General features: G+C 40.0%; 1 protein-coding gene across 2 annotated transcripts; it reads right to left on the bottom strand.

The window, feature by feature from the left end:
• Nucleotides 1-746: 746 nt before the first annotated feature.
• On the bottom strand, nucleotides 747-22274 carry ACER2 (alkaline ceramidase 2). Of its 2 annotated transcripts, none has more exons than XM_062600330.1 (6): nucleotides 22133-22274; nucleotides 15140-15254; nucleotides 14085-14226; nucleotides 10727-10864; nucleotides 4740-4877; nucleotides 747-4077 (listed from the first exon to the last, which is right to left on the bottom strand). In XM_062600330.1, exons 1-6 carry the CDS (start codon nucleotides 22238-22240, stop codon nucleotides 3891-3893), a joined length of 828 nt encoding a protein of 275 aa, XP_062456314.1. In that variant the 5' UTR covers nucleotides 22241-22274; the 3' UTR covers nucleotides 747-3890. The 2 variants fall into 2 exon arrangements, with proteins under 2 accessions (XP_062456314.1, XP_062456315.1); XM_062600331.1 differs by lacking the exon at nucleotides 22133-22274 and adding an exon at nucleotides 21648-21839.
• Between the last annotated feature and the right edge of the window lie 70 nt (nucleotides 22275-22344).

Genomic DNA, 22344 nt, shown 5'->3' with positions numbered 1-22344 from the left:
CAAAATAAGCCAGAAACTCTGGAGTTATCAGAGAGACGTAGAGGCACAATCAGGCTAGCCTTGTTTCCATGGGAAAATATGTCAATAATTTCCAGATAGAGCAGGCTGGGTGACAGAAAACTATCTGTTTTTGACACCTTGCCAACTACTGACATTAACTCTGAGTGAGTAACATTCTTAAATTATAGCTGCATTTTCACATCATGGTTATTTCAAGCCCTATCACATCAGCCTCTATGGATCTGCAAATGTCACATGGAAGGTCTTTTTTGTGTAGTGAACTGTAGTAAGTAGAGTGTAAGGGGGGAGATGAAGGCAGAAGGCTAAAAGGTACCATTATTTCTCGAATTTGTGAGCATAGTCTTGAGCAACGAATAGTGAAGATTCAAACTGTATTCTCCCAAATATATTCACTCTGACCTCATTCTCCGGATTTTGGAAATACAACCATTCACTTTTAGCCATTTCTTGCTGTTTGTTCCTCCCTCCTCATTCACGTACTTGCCGTTTCCAAGTACTTGTTCTATTTGGATTGCAAAACATTGGTTTATTTGTTCAGTAATGTGATTTCCATCTTGCTGATCAATGGTCTCACAAACAATGCAGTCTCTCTTCTCCTAAATATCAAAACTGCTGTTGCTGGAATCAGGGAGGAGCCAGCCTCACTATAAGCTGTCTTGCTCCAGGCATTATACTGGCAGCTGTGTTCCTCTCCATGAACATGATACATGAAGACACAAACAGTATTTATTCTAAATGCAGTTTAATATGGCAAAGTATTAGATACTTCCCACAAACATTCAATATACAGACTTCAACTGAGATGGAGAAAAAAACCTTACATACTATTTAATTTTTACTGACTGTGAGTTGGTAAATGTTTGCTATCACTGGGAGCTGAAGATCCTTTCTTAAATATATATAAAACACTGAAGGAAGGATGGACAGATGTCACAGCAATATACAGAATATACCCAACACATACTATCCGCTAGTTAAGCTAAAATACTAACTGAACCTAAGGACTGGGGAACCAGTCACCTCCTGCCAACACGGTAGGAAAACATGCTGCAATTTTAAAACTCAATGAGTGTCTATACATCACTTACACTCCAGTATAGTGTGCCTACTTGTCCACATGTCTATCCACCTGTAGGACCAGGGCAGTGCACAACCACCCCTGTATGCCAATTACATGCTTTGTTGGGTGCTCATGTTATCCTAGATTGCAGTCTTAGTCCAAAGTACAATCCTTGAAGCTGTGAATCTAGTAAAAGCTGCAGGCTTTTTTTTTTTTTTTTTTTTTTTTTTTTTTTTTGAGTGGCTTTTGGCAGAAGGGCTTAGTTAAGATTAATTTAACATAAAGTGCAATAGCTACATCCAAAAATGCTGTAGCTGCACTGTAACTGCTGTTATAGTGGAATATCCCCAATTAGTTCTACAGTGGAGTTCTGCATACCAGACAGTGAAATTTGTTCACAGAATCTGTTATTAAAAATATAAAGGTTAGAGGTTAGTTAATAAAAAATACAGAAGATGATTCTCAGTCTGTACATGCATTCATTCACTTCTTTAATAGTAGAATATATTACTGCCACTTTTTAAACCACAAAAATCACATTTTTGTGAGCAGTCAGACTCTGCACAGCAGAAGACAGTAGTTGACAGCAGGTCCATTAGAGCCCTTTAAATCAGAGAGCTAAATATTAAGTAGGAAGGCTCTAGTCACTTTCAGCAGTAGATGTATCAGCAGTTACTAACTTCCCAATCAATACTGAAAATAACTTATTTACCATAACTATTTCATTAAAAATGTTGATGAAATCTACTCAAAGTAGGGCCATTCCAGGTGACAGCAATCTTAGCCGGGTTCCAGCCAGCAACCCTATCTGCATAAAGATCTAATTATAAGACTTTTAATACCTGAAAAGTGTTTGAAACTGAGCATTCCATAATCAGGAAGAGAGGAAGAAAAAGGAAAAGGGGATTGTGTTTCAAAGAGTAACAAATATTACTACATGAATTGTTAGAAGTCCCATATAAAAATTATGTGAGTGAGTGTCCAGAAAAACATGTTTCTATCATATAAATCTTCGGCAGTGGTATAAATCTTCATTGGTCCACTGAAGTGAAAAATTCTGGCTGCTTTTTTGATCTCACAGTCACTTTGTAAAATGCAAACATTTCAAAAGTCAGCAGGCTACTTACCCACTTCGAACCTACCAAAAAAACAGCTACATCTCCCACTAACAACTTTGCTTTAAGCATAACAGTGTATCTCTCAACTCTTGTTTTCTGAGCATAAATACAAATGGAAAAGTTATCTGAAAGGTTTCACAATGCTTGAAAGCTAATTCACCCCAAAGTTCTTGTTAAAAATCATCTTCCTAAAGATGCTATTGTAGACAGAACATTTTCACATTGATAAAAAACACGTATAGTATGAGGCTTACTAGCAAAAAATAAAGCAAATGGTATTTCCTGGTCCTGTGTTCAAATAGGAAACATCATTTATTACTAAAACTGCACGTTCAGGTCCTTAACCCCCTTACAGTTCTGATAGCAGGCAGAATGACAGCAGATACTGCTTCCCCTTAAACTGCAGCTATTAGCATATGCAGCTGCTAACATTTAAACAACATGCCTGCACTTTGCATTATTTTGTAAACAGATCTAACATAAACAGCTTGTAAGACTCACAGCCATGTCTGGATCTCAACCCCAAAGTATAACCTTAAAATAAACTAGATCTAGATATCCCTTATCCTTACGAAGCAGGCTGAGAACAAATAACAGATTTTTATCTACTATTCCTTTGTAACAGTGCAAGAGCGAATGCCACATTTCGCTCCTTAGCGTAACCTAAGTCTTCACCTTGTTTTTTTTCTAAATGTACTACTCAAGCACTAAACTATTGTTCCTGTGTCCTTCCAAAGCACTGATGAGAAATTACACTCTCTAATTAGACATACAGCTAGACACCTAAGTTTTTATAGCACTGTCAGTCTATGCTGACCTCATCCTCTTACTGAAGTTAGTGTACATGCTTCTGTGGGAGCTTCCAAGGCCAAATTCAAGCCCAAATGTGCCTGCATAGGTAGAGAGGGACTTTTGTAACACTTTCATAAGAAAGAAATATGCAGTGTACAGGTGTCCACAAATCAGTAGAAATACAGAAACATTAAAAAACCCTGAATTCATATTTAGTTTTAGGGCCTGATTTTTCCATCATTTATTCCTGAATTTACATTGCCTAACTGCACTGAATCCAGTCATCCAGCAACTTAGTCACTTTGCAGAGGTCTCCTGCTGCACTTGGGGAAACAACCACACGCTCTATGAGCCAATGTGATGTGTGTGATGCACAGCTGGCTTCCCTGTGCTAAACAAACAACCATGGAGCACAAGCTTAGAGCACACTCTTGTGGCCATACGCAACCACTCTAAATAAGAGTTGGGAAGAACACCGAGATGGAATATACGCATCTCTGAACAGCTTCTTTTACAAAGAAGGCCTTAAGTCCAAAGTTACAAAATACATGAATCAAGCTCCAGAGGTGACCTATCACAGAAAACATTCTTCCTTGACTTTCATATTTGGAAAGAGCTTTCAACGACAGAAATGTTACACTCAAGACAGAGTGCAAAATAGAGCCAACCAGAGCAGGTAGGGTTCTTACTTCAGTGTACAAGAGCCTCCACCCCTCTGCTTCCTCTCATCTCTTCCCAGAAAGAGGGGAAAGAACACATCTGCCACCTGTTACTATGACACATGGGATTGCTGTGTATCTTAGGAAGAAGATAAAATACAGCCTTATTCATTTGTCCTTAATTAAGTACTGTCTGTGCTAGAATGTAAGTTGAAAATCCATCCCATTCCATGGCTGACTTCATGTGATCTTCACAGGTGACTTCTTATGTGCGCAGAGAAGAGTGACATATGGAACGCCAATGAATGCCCATCTCTCACTGGGCCAGAACTTTATCACAGGGCCCTGCTCAGGGATCTCAGAGGCAGCATCGAAGTAAGCAAAACAGACGCAGCCTAGGTAAGCCGCAAGGCAAATCAAGATGTGCCTGAGGAGACAGAATCCCCACCCCAAAAGAAGAAAAATTCAGTAACATAATTTCAAGAAAGGGATCAAACATATCATCATGCTCTAAAATCAATCCCTCCTTCATCCTTTCTTCCTGGTACTATTTGTCCCCTTCTTTCTGGGCAGGCAAAAAATACCGAGAAGGCAAAGTATAAAACTGTTTTGTTTATCCTTGATCTAAACTGACTGCAGCTTTTTGGTTTCTATGCACCTGACAGAGTTGTGTAGAAAGACTGAGATATGACACTTAGAGAGCACAACTTGCTGGATGGTAAAAGAGAAAAGGTACAAAGCTCTTCACTGCTGCCCCTTCATCCACAGCTGTTAATGGTGGAAGTTTAAGCTTTTATAGCCACTGTTTCAGCTGAGCAGTGTTATGAAATTTTTAGTAACCAGTAGGACTAGGAGTTCAGTTCAATTAATCACCTTAGCATCTGAAGCATCTGATTAGGCCAAGGAACTTCCTAAGTCTACCACCTTGGATAGGGTGAGACTTGTTCCTGATTTACAATCTTACCAGTAAAACTATCTAGCCCTAACCAGAAATACCCATCTGAAGTCTACATGCAAAGCCCAGAAAGGTACTCTGCTGAAGACCTGTCACACCTGAATCAAGCAGTGGAGCTTATACAGAACACTTACCATACACAGTGCAAATAAGGGAAGTTAAATGAGGACCAGATCTCACAAAATGCTTTGTCGCTGATCCAGCAGAAAAGTGCTAGCATCCACCAAAGTCCTGAGAAGAGACCCAGTTTGTATACACGCAGGTTTTCACACCTGAGGAGAGAAACACAAAGAAGTTGCTGTAAAATAAAACAAAACTTCCTTTGTAATGTGCAGTTTGGCTATATGTATTTTAAAATACGATTCGGAATACCAGACACACACCTTTAAAATGGCTCTACCACAAATGTCCTGAAGACAGGAGATTTATTCACAGTAAATGAGGCACTAACCCAAGGCAATGCTGAAATCATAAAAGAGACCTTTTACTCAGCAGCTCCTTGTTAGATACTGTCTTAAATACCACTGTGCAGATATTGGATAAACACCCACATAGTCCCCTACTGAGGGAAAATCTAAGAGAATCTAGTCATACATACTGCCCGGTAATGACCAGCCATTCACCAAATGCTCAGAGATGTTTATACTCCCTCTTTCATTAAGCTCTCATTATATCAAGATGAGTGAAAAAGGAACTCTCTAGGATTGTTTTGTTTTTGTTTCATTGGTTGTTTTCTTCCCTATAAATTAGTAAAGTATAACATAGCTGTTCCAGAGAACTACTTAGCTTTTACCCAAAAGATCTAGGCAAGCAAGCATGCTTTAGTAGATGGTGTGGGCTTCTAAATCTCAGACAGAATTTCTCAGTTAGCAGTTGTTTTCCTCTACAAGAAATCAGACCTGTTTACTCAGAGGTACTCCAGAGAGAAAAAGAACACAAACATTTGCTGTGCTCATATGCAATGTGGCCTGCAGCTGATCATCACTGAATATAACAGCAGATGCCAAGGTACTTGCATAGCATTATGTGTGGCTGCAGGTACACTAAAACACTCACACATTTGACTTGTCTGTGTGAGACTTTGTTCTCTCCGCATCTTGGAACTATTCTATGAACCATGCAGCTTTGCACACAGGAACAAAATCGGGGCGGGGGGAGAGAGGGAAAGAAAAAAGAAAGAGGCATCAATACACTCTTCAAGTCCCCAAATGCTGTGTAAGTTAGTAGTTTGCTGTCTACCTAGAGTAGCTATTTTGGAGTTAGGCCTCTTGGTGCCAGCAGATGCAGTTCTGCTGTTACCAGTATCCATAAAGCAACACCAGACTGGGATACAATTAGCTCTATATGGCCAGGGAGAAAGTATGGTTCAGCTTTCCTGCCTTCTGCAAGAACAAAAACTATGATTTGACTTTTTTTAAGTTAGTGAATTTTCCAGGGGCCTGATCCTTGTAGCACTATAGGAAAATTCCTACTTCTATGAGTTGCCCTTCTCAGGTCAGTGACACATATAATAAGCACTCCCAAACTTAATCAGAGAACTATGTTAATTTGTCTAAAGTGACTAGTCTGAACTACATCTCAAGAGTAAACAAACGAGCAAGTTCTCCAGCTTGTATAATCAGATATACTCAGCTTCATCAGGATCATAGCTCATCTTCTGTTTCTACACTCTTAAAAAAAAAATGTACGTCAACCTCGAGTGCCCCACAGGCCCTTCCTTTGTCCAAAAGTCCTCAAGAGAGGCCTACGTATTCCATGCTGATCTTTCAGGTGTTAGACCTCTGCCAGAAAGTTCTTGAGAATGTCTCTGTGCCTCTCCCTCTTCAGCAGATCAGCAGTGAGCCTACCTCGCTGCCCCACAGACCCTAATCCAGTCACCTCTGTAGATCTGACTCTGAATCACCAGTCTTCCTAAGCAACCATTTTACTTGATCTGGGAGGTGTGCAAAGCTTGGCACAGAAACCAATTAAAGGGCCACCTAACCTTGTAAAACTCAGATGCAATTAAAATGTGTAAGAATAAGCAAGCACTTCTTTACTGCATGCATTGCAATAGTATTTACACTCTCTGATCATCTTTATACGTGACTGTCCACAACATACTAAACAATACCATCTTCTCATAACATAGTGCAGCACAATCAAAAAGCTCTTTGACCTTTCTTTCTTGCACACAAAACATTTATCAGCCTGAAATCTGTCATTCTGGTTTGATACATTCAAAGGTCAAAACCTGTCAAAAACCTTTCTAACATTAGCTGCTAATTGTCTCCATGGCCACACACATCCTACAAGCTGCACGCTACTCCACATTCACTATCAGTGGTTATACTAACTCTGTCCCAAAGAAAAATTTGTCACTATACCTTCCCTCATGTGTAAGACAATCTCTGACCACTTAGCATCAATCCATGAAGACATCAAGAATAAGAGAATGCCTTCTGCCTCTCTGTGGTGGAAAAGCAGAACTGCAATTGCTCCCAGAGCTTTACCAAAGGAGCTCAGCTCAGCATTTGGAGAAAGTTAAAACACATACAATGTAATTCTTTCCAGAAATACTTTTCTGAATATGTTGAAGTATCAGGAGCAGAAGCAGCAATATACCTGACTTTGGTGTACTATAAATTCAAGAATCTGTACAGTTTTCCCTGCAAACCTGTAAGATATTTTTTCACTCTTGATTCACTGTTTCAGTTGACATTTAACAGGCATTTGGGATTAAGAAACTCTTAAAGCTCAGCTGGAGGCTCCTTTATAGCTACTGGATTAATGACAGAAAAGCTACCCAATGCATAATCCTGTTGATGGAGGATTTTCTTCAGCGTCCTTCAGACAAGTTGGTTTTAGGGCTTGTCATTTCTTTTTTAAGCCATCTGTAAATAATCTGTCATTCAGAATCATCACATCTATGATCATTTATTCAGAGAAGTGCTTTATATGCCAACTAAATTGCCTGTTGCAATCTCCTCCACAAGAAAGGTATCAGTTGTTTTCCTAAAAAAAAACCACATGACTGCCACCAATACTAATATTCCAGACAACATAAAAACCAAAATGGCTTTTTCTTAAGCCTGAATACTCCAACCCATGTGACAAGCAACCAACAGAATCAGAAGCAGGCCTAAGATGGCTTTAAGACTGTCTACACCGCTTTTTTGAAAATGCTTTTTTTTCTCCTCCATCCTCTGAAACTGTGTCTTTAAATTTAAAAGGCTATAAAAAGCATGAAAAAAAGGTCAAGGAGATATTTGTCTATGAAGTTCCAGAACACAGCTACAAGATTTCTTCCTAACGTGCTCTTATGAGACACCCTAGTAAGAATTATCAAAAATTGGTACATTTTTACCAGTAAAATTATACTGGTAAATCATCCTCATGCAGGTCACTTCTCTAAATAGCTGTAGACAGTATGAATCCCTTCTGAAAAGAGGGAAAATCATTACTGGTCCAAAAACACTGCTCTATTAAATATACAGGCTTAATTCTCTCCCTTTAATGCTGAGAATTACTTCCACTTCTTAAAGGACATGCAGTTAATAGTTTAAAAGAGCAAGAAGCCAAACACAGAAAACTCAGAGGGTATCAGCATGGCTCAATTTTGTGCACTCAACAGGTAAAACCAGACTACTATGCTAAACACTTGTGTATTCAAAAATGTGGAGTCTTTCTGGGCCTATCTGAAAGAAGTAAACAGCATTTAAGATAAGCCTCTTGGATTGTCCTCAAACATCCAGCTCCTTTAGTCACTGGCCATACCTACCAGCATCTGAATAGTTTGACTACTCAAAGACAAAAATTAAACCACATGCTTCAAAGAGTTTAAGGCCACAAAAGAAAACTGAGAGCTTATTAAAATACAGTTTCCCACCACAAGATCAGTCACGAAAATGGTACAGGCAGTAATGACAGGTTTGCTCAGTATCACCAGCAGGAATTGCATCTCATATTTATAAACTGCAAACTAGATACTGCAGGGCACATTGCAAAACTACTCAGAGTTAGAAAGAGTCAAGTATGAAGCGTAGAACAGAGCCTGCTGAGCTGGGTGATACTCCTGCATTATCTGTAACCATCTAACATAGAGTCTTGAACTCCTACAGTGGCAATTGCTTTGGATCCAGAGCTATTCTTGTTAAGGAGACATTCCTACCTATTGTGGATTTCACTACAGTGGGAAGATTTATTCCAAACACTAACTGCATATTGGTAAAAAACATAAAGCCATCTCACTCTCTTTACTTCTAAACAGAGGTGGATACTGAGCATTCAGAACATACCTGTAAAGGAACCCATCAGCTCAGAGTCTAAAAATACCACTCATTCTGTTTTGCTGCTGATGTGTAATATACTCCTATCCCTAATTTAGTCTGAAAAAAGCTGGACCCCACAAAGCTTCTGTTCGCATCTTTTGCCTGTGCAATGCACTGTGCTCTGACATTTAACACAAATAGCAGTGATTTAAACACAAAAGTTTTTTCAGACACTGCTGTCCCCAGCCATTTGCTGGATTAGGGACAGAACTGCTAAACCCTTTTAACAGTATAATCTTCTAGCATCACAACCACGTACCTAGGCTTTTCTTTAAGTTAGTGAAAGTTGCTAGGCTCTAGTTAACAGCCTGATCCTGCTGCAAACTATTCATTTTTATGTAAGAATCTTCCTTTATAACCTGTTTTTTTAACCTTTTTGTTTAACCTTTTAGTCAAGGAATAAGGGAGTTGTGAGCAACCTGTGGAAATAAAGTAGGGCTCCCCACAGCTACATTTCCAGTAGGACAATCAAATGTGAATGGATAGACTTGAAGCTAGGGTAAACCTTCACTGTTTTATTAGGACTCAATAATCTATTATTTGCACACTTGAGATAGTTACATGGCTGATGATGAATCAATGAACCATTCTAATTTGATAATGTTGTAATTTCAACGGTTATTTAACTTGTACCAAAAAACAACAGGATCCACATCTGCTTTCTTCCTGACATCATCCCTTATACAAGCTTAAAAGTTTTATGAGGCATGTGAAGGACACAAAAGAGAATAAAGTCTTACAATTTCCTTGTCTTTCAGGGACAAGTTCGTTTCTAACTACTTTTTGTTCTTTTGACTGTCTCAGACCCCCATTACTTCTTACCATATAGCCTACCCAATGTGCTCAGCATTAGGAACATAACACTCTTTGCAATAAAATTCTCTCCTCAACAAGGATGAATATGAGGCAGAAAATCCTCACTTGAAAACACAGCCCTCTACTTACTGCAGTGGTGGAGAATGGGAGAATTCCACTCATTCTGAACAACATTCAGACTATTCTTCCTAGTGCAAAAAGAGATGAAATGACTCTTCGGAGTTTGAAAGAATGCATCTCATCCCCCAGGGATCAGCACAACTTAAAGTAAAATCTTTAATTATTTGCCTTTTACCTTTAAGAACTTATCAAAAGATACAAAGTATTACATGCCCTCTGATTAAGAGGGCTATATGTCACCCTAGGTCCTTTTTTAATCATCAGTTCAAAATAAAGTTTGTCTGCACCTTAACTCTCTAAAAGCAGATACTGTATCTCCACACATTTTAATGAAATATGACCTTTTGTAATATATATGCCTTTAACTTTGTTTACCAGCCTGATTCCACCACATTATCAGTGTCCTCACAAGGCAAAGTAGTGTAAGACTTAAATCAGTTTTGAGAGCTAGCACATCAAGATCTTAGCACATCGAGTTTGTGCCTTGCCCCTATGTTCCCTCTAGTACCCAGACTGATGAGCTTCATCCTTTTGTAGACCATGAAATAGAAAAGCAAATTTGTGACTAGAATGAAAAGCTTGTCATGATTCCACAATAAATGATCAAATTTCAGTCACACCAGGTCACAGTAAGAGAAATGTTGCAAGAGGACATATAATAAATGACCTGGCACAACTGCCTAGGAAAAAAAAAAAATCCTTCACAAAAATGTCTGAACTGGCAGGGCAAGTTTATACCAGATCAGTGCTATGCATGATGTGACAGACACATTTCTGATCTGTTATCATAACCATTGAAGTCAGATTTACTCTATCATCACATAATTACCTAAGGATCTTAGAAGGTAATCCTGTATCAGGAAAAACGTACTCACCTCTTCAGCTCAGCAATGAGCAAAGCTGTACACGGAACACCCAAAGTCATTAGCGAGATGTTGTTGATAGCAGGCTTGATGAAGGCAAGGCAGGTAGTAATTCCAGAAAGCACACCTACAGCAGCTTTAAAACGGCTCCTAAATTTTTGAGAGGAAAGAAAAATTGTGTTAAATTCAAAGCTTTTCATAAGTTAAAAAGATGTTAATGTAAAAAAAATGTAGGTTTAGGTCTAAAGACAATGTGCATAGAGTGGATGGGAATCCTGCACTGACTTACATAGGCATGCAGAGTTAATCACATACACAAATCCCCACAGGTGTGCAGTCTTCTGAAGCAATTACGTGTATGTGCGCACTCACATACCCCACGTATACAAACAAACACACTAATCACTGGTTTCAAATCCCAAGGCCCTACTCTAATCCTTCTCCTGCCACAATAAACCAAGAACAAATTCATCTCAGTACATGGAATTGTACCTCCCCACAGCAGTGTCGTGCCATCATTCCTATATTTTAGCATTAATTTTGGGGACACTTTTATCCCTAACACTTTCTACAGTCATGTTACAGTCTGTATTTTATTTTCCTTTATCTCTTCTAAGCCTTGAATATTAGTGAAAACTACAAGGTAAACAAGAACATCTTCTTCTAACCAAATTCATTTTTTTAAAGATTATATTTTGGTATATTCTTAGCGTAAATGAAATCACCTCTAGCATTGTGCATAGGGCACCATGAAATTGGGCCCTATAGTGGAAAACTTCTGAATTAAATTCATGCTAAATATTGTTTAAACTTCCAGTTACATGGCTTTGTATTTTAAACATCTTGTTTCCTGTCTGTGGCAGGACTGGAGAGGCAACAAAAGAATCTTAAGTCATAAAGTGCTTCTTTCATATACGAAAAAAACAATCTAATACAATGGTATGCTACAGAAATGTACGCATAGGGCTGGGTTCTGCTCAAGATCTCCAGAGCAAGTAGCAAAATAGCTAGAGCCAAGGCTCAGGAATGCAAATACTCCCTTAAGTCACCTTTGTGCTCCCTTCCTCCCCACTTTTCTGGGTTGGAACCAAAAAGACTCCTAGTGCTGGTCTGAATAGCTTCTGAGGACACTGAAAATTTGGGCTCTGGCGAATCTAGCAGTGTTGGCCTAAATCACTGCTTCTCCTCAGCTGTCTGACTCCCCTTGCTGTCAGAAGCTGCTGCTCTAGTGCAGGAATGGTAGAATACATTAAAGCACATGTACATCAACATCTCAGTTTGTACCACAGCTAAAACTACCACCATGATGGGCTTGCACTAAGGTAACAGACCAACCTATGGCGGCAGAGGCACAGTCAGTATGTTATGTTCAGCAGTAACCTGTGCTGGAGGAGGAATAAACACTCAAGTTGGGTAACATCGTTAGTTGTCACAGATTAATCCCTGCTTCTACCCTTAGGTGTGCCTTCCCAACTCAGACTACATTCTGATTATAAATGTGTCAACCTTGGACCAAGAGAAGAGATCACCATACTGCCCTTGAACTATTAGCCTACAGCTTTATAAGAAAGGCTACTGCCTGAAGATCGGTGTTCTCTCTTTAATTCTCCATCTGAAGTAGGGACCATTCTCTGTCCCAAGAATCATTCTCATCTCCACCAAGCTCATTCCATCTGCCATTTGCATTACATGCTTCCACTGGAAGGCAGGTCTCCAGCATTAAGTTACTTAAGGAGGAAGTTCTGGATCTGATGCAAATGCCTTAATGATCTTAAAGAGACCACAGATAGGAGACAGTGGATAGTAACATTAAAGAACACAAAGAAGACACAGAACATAAGGATTACAGCAGTGAGCACAGGATAGATATGATTATACAGGAGTAGTTAGGCAAAGCAAAAAAAAAAAAAAAAAAAAAAAAACAGCAATGTAAATAAGCCTGCTTTGGGTTATGCATCCCCAATCAAATTATACTCTCTACCTATTTCAGAAAGGAATCAAGATTTTAAAATATAACTGCCTTGACAGATACTAGCAAAAACTGTTTTCAGAAATTTAGCCTGGGGGACATCCTTCACCTCTTCTCATTCTTTTTATGGATCAGCTATATCCTGGGAGATTATTACTGACAGGTTTAAGACCAAGTTCAACAGAAACAGGATGTTCCCCTCAAAGTCTTTCTATACCTTTTAATACAGAAACACTTTAACCTCTTTGCAATACTTTGAGCATACACAGAGAACTATCACAAGGATAGTGATAGATTATATAAAACAATTCCTCTGGGTATATATACAATTATAGAAATTCTTAAAGAGACTAAACTGTTCTTCAGTTGAAATAAGTATCTGAAAGTCTTATCCTCAACCAAATACCTTATTAAAATTTCTGCTTGTTAAGTTAGTGTCTTGTAATAGCACTCTGTTGCAAAATGCAAAAGTACTAAATTCGCACCATAAGCCCATGAGGCCACATGGATCGTAACACAGTGATATGTGATGCATTTTTTTCAGGGCAAACAATTTCAAGGAATGGGCAATCTAGGGGCAAACCCCATTCCCCCAGTACTTCTAATCATGCACATAACAAAAGGAAACAAAGAAAAAAAGCAGATGGTAATACGGGAAGGGAGAAGGTAGCAATTTTCAGAGTGCTGAACATTCACGTAGCCAATCAAATCTCTCCTTTACCTCAACTTCAGGCTACATCATGTAAAAGAACACTGTGAACATAGTTGTGGCCACAAGTTATGTAGGAGAGACAAATCACAAGCAAATTCTTTAAATTGTTTTCACCGTTTGTTCTTTTAACTCCTCGTGAAACAAAAACAATCCTTTTACAACAACAGTTGGCTTCTAAACAATCACCACATTTAGCCTTTGAATACTTAAAAACTACTCTTAATCACAGCCTTAAATATTGAGATGAAAATTCAACTGACTTCCACAGGCCTATTGCTATGTACACTTCAGGATATACAAAGAGAGGTGGGAAACACCATTTCTATTATTTTACTTATTTATAATTTATATTTATCTATTATTCATTTAATTTTAGCTATGGCTTTTATAAATTACTCTTTTAAGGCTCTCTTTAGAATCAACACAAAAAAACAGGTACTCCAGGAGCAATCCACTTCATCCCAAGATCTGAAGTTACAGGACACGAATCCCATCATCAGGAACCTTAGAATCAGGATTTCTAAATCCTAATGGGCTTAAGAGATAAACAACAGAAGAGAATGCAATGAGAAAAGATAGTGGCAGGACCCATGAGGCTGGATGACCATCCACTGTCACTACATGCACGGTTAGGTGTTAGGATAATATGTTTCAAGAGACAGGGAAGTGTATTGCATTCTATGCATTACCTATCATTTCGAAAAACTCTTGGCAGGTATCTCCTAGGGAACCACATGGCAAGAGCACACATCAGAACCCAGAGGATAGCCAGCTCATCCAGCATCTGACCCAGGAAACTCAGAGTGGCATGAAAGTAAACAGATCCAATTCCTGGAAGAGTCAATTAAAAGGCAAAATAAAGAGTTAAAATATTGTATAGACTGAAACATACTGTTCATCATCTGGACCCAGTAACAGACAGTAGACACCATTTGGTCTGAATAGGCTTTTAAAAATAAAAGAAAGGAAAAAAAAAGGAATTCTGACCATCCTAAGAGGGCAATTCAAATCATCAGTACATCAGATTAATTACAAAACACATTACAAAAGCAACAGCTAAAGATATGACTCCCACTAGCAAAGCAGATAGATATATGCGAAAAACATCAGATAGTGAAATTAAATGCAAAAACAAACAAAAAAAACACCCAAAAACTTCTTCTGACGCTTCTCACTAGCACATCAACAGGTAACTCAAAGAAAGGAAGCAGCATACGATGACTAGGCTGTGCCGCATTTATAGGTGGAAAATGAGACACTGCCCCACAGGGTTTCAAACAGCCCTTTAAAAATTCTAAGCATCTTTGGGCATTAATATGCTTAAGACCCTTCCATCTACTAAATGGATAAGTATGTGGCTCCATCATTAAAAAGCCTCAGGACAATTCAAACACTGTATCTTCTTCACACGTGTTGAGCACTTTCAATTCCTGCTATAGGAACAGCATCAGAGGAAGGAGGGTCAGCACCGCTCTAGAGTAAGCCCAGATAAACAAAAGAAGTTATGCAAAGGAAGGATGGGAAGGGAACAGAACTAAGAGAGTTCCCAGCAGCCTGAAATGGCTAAAGGCATTTTCCTGCCAGAAAGTACAAGCACCTCAGCTTCAAGCAAGTACAACAGACTCCTCAGTAGACGTCACAGTTGCTTTGTTTTGCAGAAACAATCAAGCACAAGCAGGAAAAACTAATTTCCTCTCTCTTTCAGTTCATGCACGAGCAGACAAACAGAGACTAATCAACTTACCAACCACAACTAGGAGAGTCCATATTAAATATATTCCACTGTTGAAGCAGGATGCATATTGACGGAATAAGCACATACATATAGGTGGCAAAACAAAAAACAAGATGTTGCTTATCTAGGAAAAAATAAAATAAAATGTATCAAATACAAACAGAAAATCAAACAGACCTTTAATACTTACAGGCTGTCTAAAACTTCTACAAAAACATTTTGTCATCCAGTGAAGCCCCAGCTCAAAGTATGGCCCTTTCTGTCGAAGCTGAACTGTTTTTACAAAGCATTAACATGTTTTGTTTAATAACATTAAATTAATAACAGTGTAAGAATTGGAAGCAGTGTAAAATGTGGCTTATCACGTCTTTAAATTGTCTTTCATATCTGCTCCCAAAGGAACTCTACCGTGAGTCTACGAATACTCAGACAACTGCAATTCAAGAAGCACACAACAGCAAACAAACTCAGAACAGGGCATCCTAGCATGTGAACACTCTTCTCAAAGTCTGTCTAGCCTAACATGGAAAAAGCACTAAATGTATGCGCACTATAGAGGGCCAGTCAAGTTTTGTTTAAGTCAAGTCACTAAATAATAGCTATCGTACTGGCAGGTCTGAAATACAAGTTAGGTAAAAAGGTTACCCTTCACCCTTTTTTGTAGGGTAAAGAAAGCCAGAAGTTGTAAATCGTTTTACACTTGATGTTTTTCTCCTGGTTCTCCATTACACAAGTAACCGGGGAACTGAGACACAAAGACCAAAAAAGCTGTATGACTGAAAACTACTTACAAAAATATGAAAAGGTTGATAATTCAGATCATTCCAAACTTTCCTTTACTTAAGAATTGAATAAAGATGCACTTTCTGTTGCTTATCAACAATCCAAAAGCATAGTTCTCTCTTTAAGCTTTTTAAAAGCTTTATCGGTGATTAGCATTAGCTGTCACTGTATAGAACATCTGCTTATTTCAGGAATGAACTACCCCATTCTAACAGCCAGCATGGCTCTAGTTCAACGGGCAGCTAGGGAAAGACTCCACCACTGCTTCACAGTGGAACAAGGGGAAAGGATGAGTTCCTCAGTCCTGTTTTCCTCATATTCCTCACACCTGGCCCATGAGAAAATCAGCCCTAATAAGGTTCTCCTAAAAAACATTTACAACAGCTCTGGGGCCAACAGAGCTCCAGAAGTACAGATACCCTGTTTTCAAACACTTACAAATTCCTGCTGACAATGACAATCCAGTGGAGAATGGACTCAGGAGTGGCATATGATGAAGGCATTTACTCACTCAACTACTGTAGTCCAACCTCTACACAGTCTGAGACAGCATGAGAACAAAGCTTACCGCGATTAAAATGGACGCATCTTAATTAACATTTGCAAGACTCATCAAAACGTACTCCTAGGCCAGCATTCAAAATGATAATAATTACAGGAGCAGTTTCTCAGCACCATCTAGCACATCCTCACAGACAAGTTGCATTTCCTTCAAAAGTCTTAGCTTTCAAGTACTAGAAAGAGCTTCTCTCTTGCTCAGTTTAATACTGCAAAAACTCTGCAAATCTCTGCCAAAAGAAGTCTGGTAACAGTACTCAGACAAAGCAAAGACTGCGTAATGCAGAGGAGTTCACTGATGCTTTCAGCACTACTTCTTTAAAAAGAGATTAAAATGAATCCACAGAGAAGCCAGAACTCAGCAAAATCCTGCATCTTTCTCTCTATACAAAGTGAGATCAGTAATTAGGCAATTAGCAGGTAGAGGTTTTCATACTGACAGAAACAACTCTTTTGCTCTTTTGACATTTTATCAAAATCAGATCTGTAGCAGCGTGTGTCCTAATGCTGTGCCAGTTTTGTGCATTAACTGTCTGATTATCACAAGTATTTCCACCACTATGAGCATCTGGTTTTCTGAAAACTGAGGGAGAGGGCAAGGAGAATGGAGGGTATGGAGATAAAATACAAAAATAAAGACTCTTGAATAGTTCTAAACTCATGACTCTCTCATGACTCTGAATAAAAGGCTTTCAGTAAGCTAAAAGGCACAAGCCACTAGGCTCTCTAAGCAGAACAGATGCCACTACGCTCCTTGCAGTCAGGTCACATTACCACTCAGCCAATCTGTGGAAAGGTCTGTCAGAGAGCTACCTCTCTGCTCCCACTGTTTTGCACTACATAACCCAACGCAAAGATCTATCCTCTTCGGCCAATTACTAGCTCCTACAGGTTGTTTTGTCATATAGTCGGACCCTCATGGACCCATACTTTGTCCAAGGAGGCATTCACATTATCCAGCTTTTGACAGCTGGCTTAGTCTGCCTGTTTCTTACCATAGTGTACACACTCCTACATTACACTGATCTGTGGAGAGGGCTGAGCTCCTCTAGAGACTAGGTCAGAGCTCTGCTGGTTTAAGTTAAGCTCCTTCACAGAATTGTCCTCCCTCCCCCTACACTAGCTAACGACGTAGGAAAGTAGTCTCATAAATGAGATGTCTAAAAGCTATCAGAGTATCATCTGATGAATTGTGTAGCACACCAAGCATCTCTTCAGTAACAAGATTCCATTTCTGGAATTCCTTCAAACTACTAAGGCAGCAAATTTCGTCTTTGTAGTTGACAATCTCCCACCACCTCTATTTGTGAATGTCATCTGGCAATATCAGAGTGTGGGACGAAGCATCTCCCTGAGGAGGCAGCATGAAGACCAAAGAGTTACTCATATAGACTTCTAAAGCAGACTTTAAGAGATAGATTGATTTGCAGAGCACTGTTAAGAGAACGTGCATGTTCAGCCAAATAATTTCACTGAATCATCTTCTATCTGTAAAAAAGGAACCAGTTCTGTGCAACAGAGGTCTTTAGCAACACCTGGGAGATATTCATGGACCAGAATTCTACTGTTCTATGTGCTTTTCCAGGCACAGAGTTAGAAGGCTGCACCTAACCCTAAAACAAGTAGGAAACATATCATACTGGCAGCAGGAACATTAACAAATCCTACCGGATCTTAGAGTGCTCTAAAAATTGTAGCCTTTTAGCCACAGCTAGGCCAGAGAGAGGTATCAAGAGAAAAAGAAAGTTATAAACAAAGGACTATAGAAGAAATAAGACTTTACTGCAATTTAAAATCTAGAGCTTTGTTGTGATTTATTCTTAACGGAATGGCCACCAATGCTATTTCTTAACACTGTAAAAGTTTAGGTATTTTCAGTATTAAAATTATTTTCTATTAAGTTTACAAAAACACAATACTCACTTGTTTCTTTCACCCAGTAGCTTAGTTCTCTTTCATATACACCATAACTAGTATTTTTCACAAGTTATATTCAATCGGGTCCCTGGAGCAATTTCTCAAACTAGTTCCTTAAGTTTACTCAGTTTTAAGCCAAGGATTCAACCAGATCAAGACCAGAACTAACCTACTGGTTTTTATTCTCTCTTACTATTGTAGGCCCTACAAGGGCCCTGCCTTTAAATAAACTGCAACTATTAACACTATCCTTTCCAAGTATGGCATCTATCCTTTGAGCTGTAGTTTCCAAAAGTATTTTGCATGTGCAATTTTTGATGTATTACACAATTAGCTGGTATGGTTTGCTAACGTACAAACCAAATGTCCATATAGTGCAAAAGTTAGTAATAACAGTACAGACAATTTCCTTTGGAATCAGCAAAGGGGAACAATTCTACATTACAATTCTGGAAAACAGATAGGCATCCCATCAATAAGAGTCCACCCTCTGTTTCATACAATTCTGGGCCTTTAGATTATTTCCAACTGCTAATTGTTCAAAAGAAATATAGGGCACAGGCCGTGGAGAGAATGCCAGAGGTTTAGATTACAACTGCATAACTTTGCTCACATCTGGCCAGAGTCCTGACATGTGATGTTTCCTGCAGTTCTGCCAAAGATCATGTATTTTTTACTACTTGTTAAGTCTCTCAGAGAGCTGCTGCAGTGTTCAACCATGAAGGCAGCATGTTTTGCACTGCTGTTTTGTGAGAAAATAGCAAAAATGAATCAAGTAGCTCTGAGGGAGTTCAGAGGGACTGTATCTTCTACATCTTGATCAATGAGCATGCCACTCACAATGGTAAAAGACTTTTGTAGTAGAAAAAAGGCAGCACAGACAATATGGCCATATTCTCACACTCTTAAGACTATTTGATAGCTTTTGAAAACTTTTAACTCCTTACGAGTAAGGAACAAAACAAGAACAATAAAAACCCCAGCAATTCCCTCTTTAAATAGAAACTTGGCAGGAAATACATATTATATGCATAACTGAATGCAGCATACTAAACTGAAAGGTACTGACTTAAGTAGTAAGAGAAAAAAACTGTTAGTTTTCAGATGCTTAAAATCCAAACAAGACATCTTTTTTTCACAAAGATGTCTGCACATGAACTGTACTTTCAGCATCTGGGCATATCTGTACAAGCTCTCATCAGGACACATTACTTCATCAATTTCAGGAAAAAAATCTCGTTTCACTCTAATCATTCTTTTGAGTTTTGAGTTACAAAATATTGCATGGTCTCTTCACTGAAAGAATGTAGGATCTGAACACCAAATCACATCAGTCTTGTTCATGTATGTTTCTAAAACGTGTTTGATTAATCAGTACAAATTATCTGCAAAGATATTCTCCTATTGATGTAATACCGATGTACACCTTAATTTTCCTTTTAATTAGATCAGGTTAAACTTATGTATGACAGAACAAGATTGCATCCCACTATAATAACTAAATTGATTTTTTTTAGTACTTTTCAGATAAGCTGTTCCAGCTTCATGTGTAAATATATCTTTGCATGAGACCTCAACTACAACTCCGATCCTAGGCAAGATCATTTAAAATGTGGATTAGCAAGATTTTACTCTACAGATTAAAGACCTAGATCCAAGTCTGCTGAAGAATCCTGCCTAGAACTTCAACAGGTGTCAAATCGGACTCAGAATTGAGCTATCTAAGAAGCAATAAAATTTGGACTCTACTTTAGATAATTATTAGAAGAGGGCCAAAATTTCCCAATTGTCCTGTGAACACTTGGCTTTTCCAAGACATGGGTCATACAATCCCATCAACCCACTGCAAATGAAACTGTCTTAATTTTCAGAAACGGGAAACACAGAACACAACCCCTCACAACAATTTGTTATTAGGGAAGAGAAGCTAAATCTCCTCCGTATCTACCCTCAATGCAGACTCTTTTTTTCCTCACACTTTCAGTGTAGAGTTTGCTCATTCATACATAGCTGCTGCTAAACCACAGGCTCCAGGGTAAACTGCCTGCTTTGCTTCCCTACCTCCTGTCTGGAACCTCACTTGCTCATTGAGACATACCTGCAGTTCCTGGTATTTTGCCAGTTTCTATACCACAGCTAATCTGCTCAGTACAGTCTGTGGGAAATCCATCTGCCTGTGTAGCTAGCTTCCAAATACTGTAGCATTCATTAAGAAACTTTTTGATTATCCTGAGCTTTTCCTCTGATTGTTTTGGGGTCTCACACAGTAAAAACAGCTGTGTTCACTGAAACAAAGAAAGTAGATAGTTTTCCCCCCTCACCCTTGAAGTTTCCCAACAGCACAGACCTGTCACCACTGAGATGATTTTGGCAGTGAATTACAGGAAAATCAACAAGAGAGTAATGTGTGTAGTGTGCAGTGGTATTACTCGTTATAAATATGCAGCACCCACAAGAAAAAAGTCCTTGATAAAACCTGAGTGAGTGAAGCCAGACACCTACTTCTTTCTTTGATTTGAGTGCAGCACTATCATCTGCTGCTAGCAAGCTAAGAAACACAGATAAAAGAAGCCAAGGGAGGAAGAGCTCAGAGGAGGACGAAATTTGGGGGAAAAAAGCTTAAAGAACATCTTAAATCAGAAAAATCAGACAAAGCAGAAGCACCAACCCCTTATTCGTGCATGCACTACCCACTACAGAAAACAGAAAACCTGGCGCAACAACCTATGCATGGCATTTGCAGGCTTCCATCCTGACAACATACTTTTCGTGAAAACACAAACTACTATAAAGCCTGCCACATTATCTCACTTTTTAGCAAATCTATTTATCACTGTAAATACATAAACAAGCTGTAAGAAGCAGTACTCTCCTTCCAAGCTGCTCACTCCAGAGCAGTCTGGCTGTGCTCTTGAGAGTATTTTTTCACATTAGAGTATTTTCTCACATGCTCACTCCAGGACCTGAAAGTAAGTCTTGGGGCAGGTGAGAAGATTCAGCGGCAAACCCTAGCTTAGTGAGAGGAACCTGCAATCACACTAGTCCTCTCCCCTCTCCTTCCTCACTCAAGCCATCTTCCTACACAAAACCCTCTTCTTCTCTCAGCAGTATATTTCAGATTTCAGTCTGCAACCCCAAGCCAATTCGTTTTTGAAAGATACGTATCTCACAGAGCCTAATTTATCTGGGGAAATCCTTGCAGCAAGAAGCATTTGTTCCCAATCTCTCACTGCCTCATGCACCGTCAAGTGACACACACCTGTGTAGACGGGATCTCAGACGCAGGCAATCAAGCATGGAAATACTCTAACACGGTGGGTGACACGAGGCGTGACACTGAAGAGAACAGGGTCTGTTTTGTATCACTGACTGAACAGCCCGGCGAAAGCCCTGTCTGAACCGCCTACAAAAATCAAGTCGTCCAGACCTCTTTCAGTAGTACCACATCTCTGACCGAAGGGCCGTCCCTCGCGTGGCCTAGGCACACGCGGCGCGGCGAAACGCGGGCGCGGCGGCGTGGGTCGGCGGCGGCGTGGGGCGGCGGGCAGCGCAGCCCCTTCCCCCCAACACACGCACGCACGCACGCACGCGCGCACGCGGGGCGGGCGGAGGGGGCCCCAACGGCCGTAACGGTCGGCGCGCCCAGGGCAACGGCCGCCCGCTGCCGCCCGCAGAGCGCGCCCCGGCCCCGGCGCCGACCCCGCGGGAAGGTGCCGGCCAGCGCCGCCCGCCGCCGCTACGCACCGTGTTGTAAAACTCGGCGATGGCGGGCACGATGGTGTAGTTGTCCTCGCACCAGTCCACCTCGGAGCTGCCCGCCCGCAGCTGGTCCCACCACAGCAGCGTGCCCATGGCGGGGGTCGGGGCCGCGGCGGCGCGGCGAGGCGCGGCGCGGCGGCGCGGCCCCAGCGGCCCGCCCCCCGCCCGCCTCCGCGGGTGCCGGCACCGCGCTGCGC

This window comes from Rhea pennata, chromosome Z (assembly GCF_028389875.1).
Source record: "Rhea pennata isolate bPtePen1 chromosome Z, bPtePen1.pri, whole genome shotgun sequence".
NCBI lineage: Eukaryota > Metazoa > Chordata > Aves > Rheiformes > Rheidae > Rhea > Rhea pennata.
Note: the sequence above shows the minus strand (reverse complement) of the source record. Positions and strands in the feature narration are given on the sequence as shown.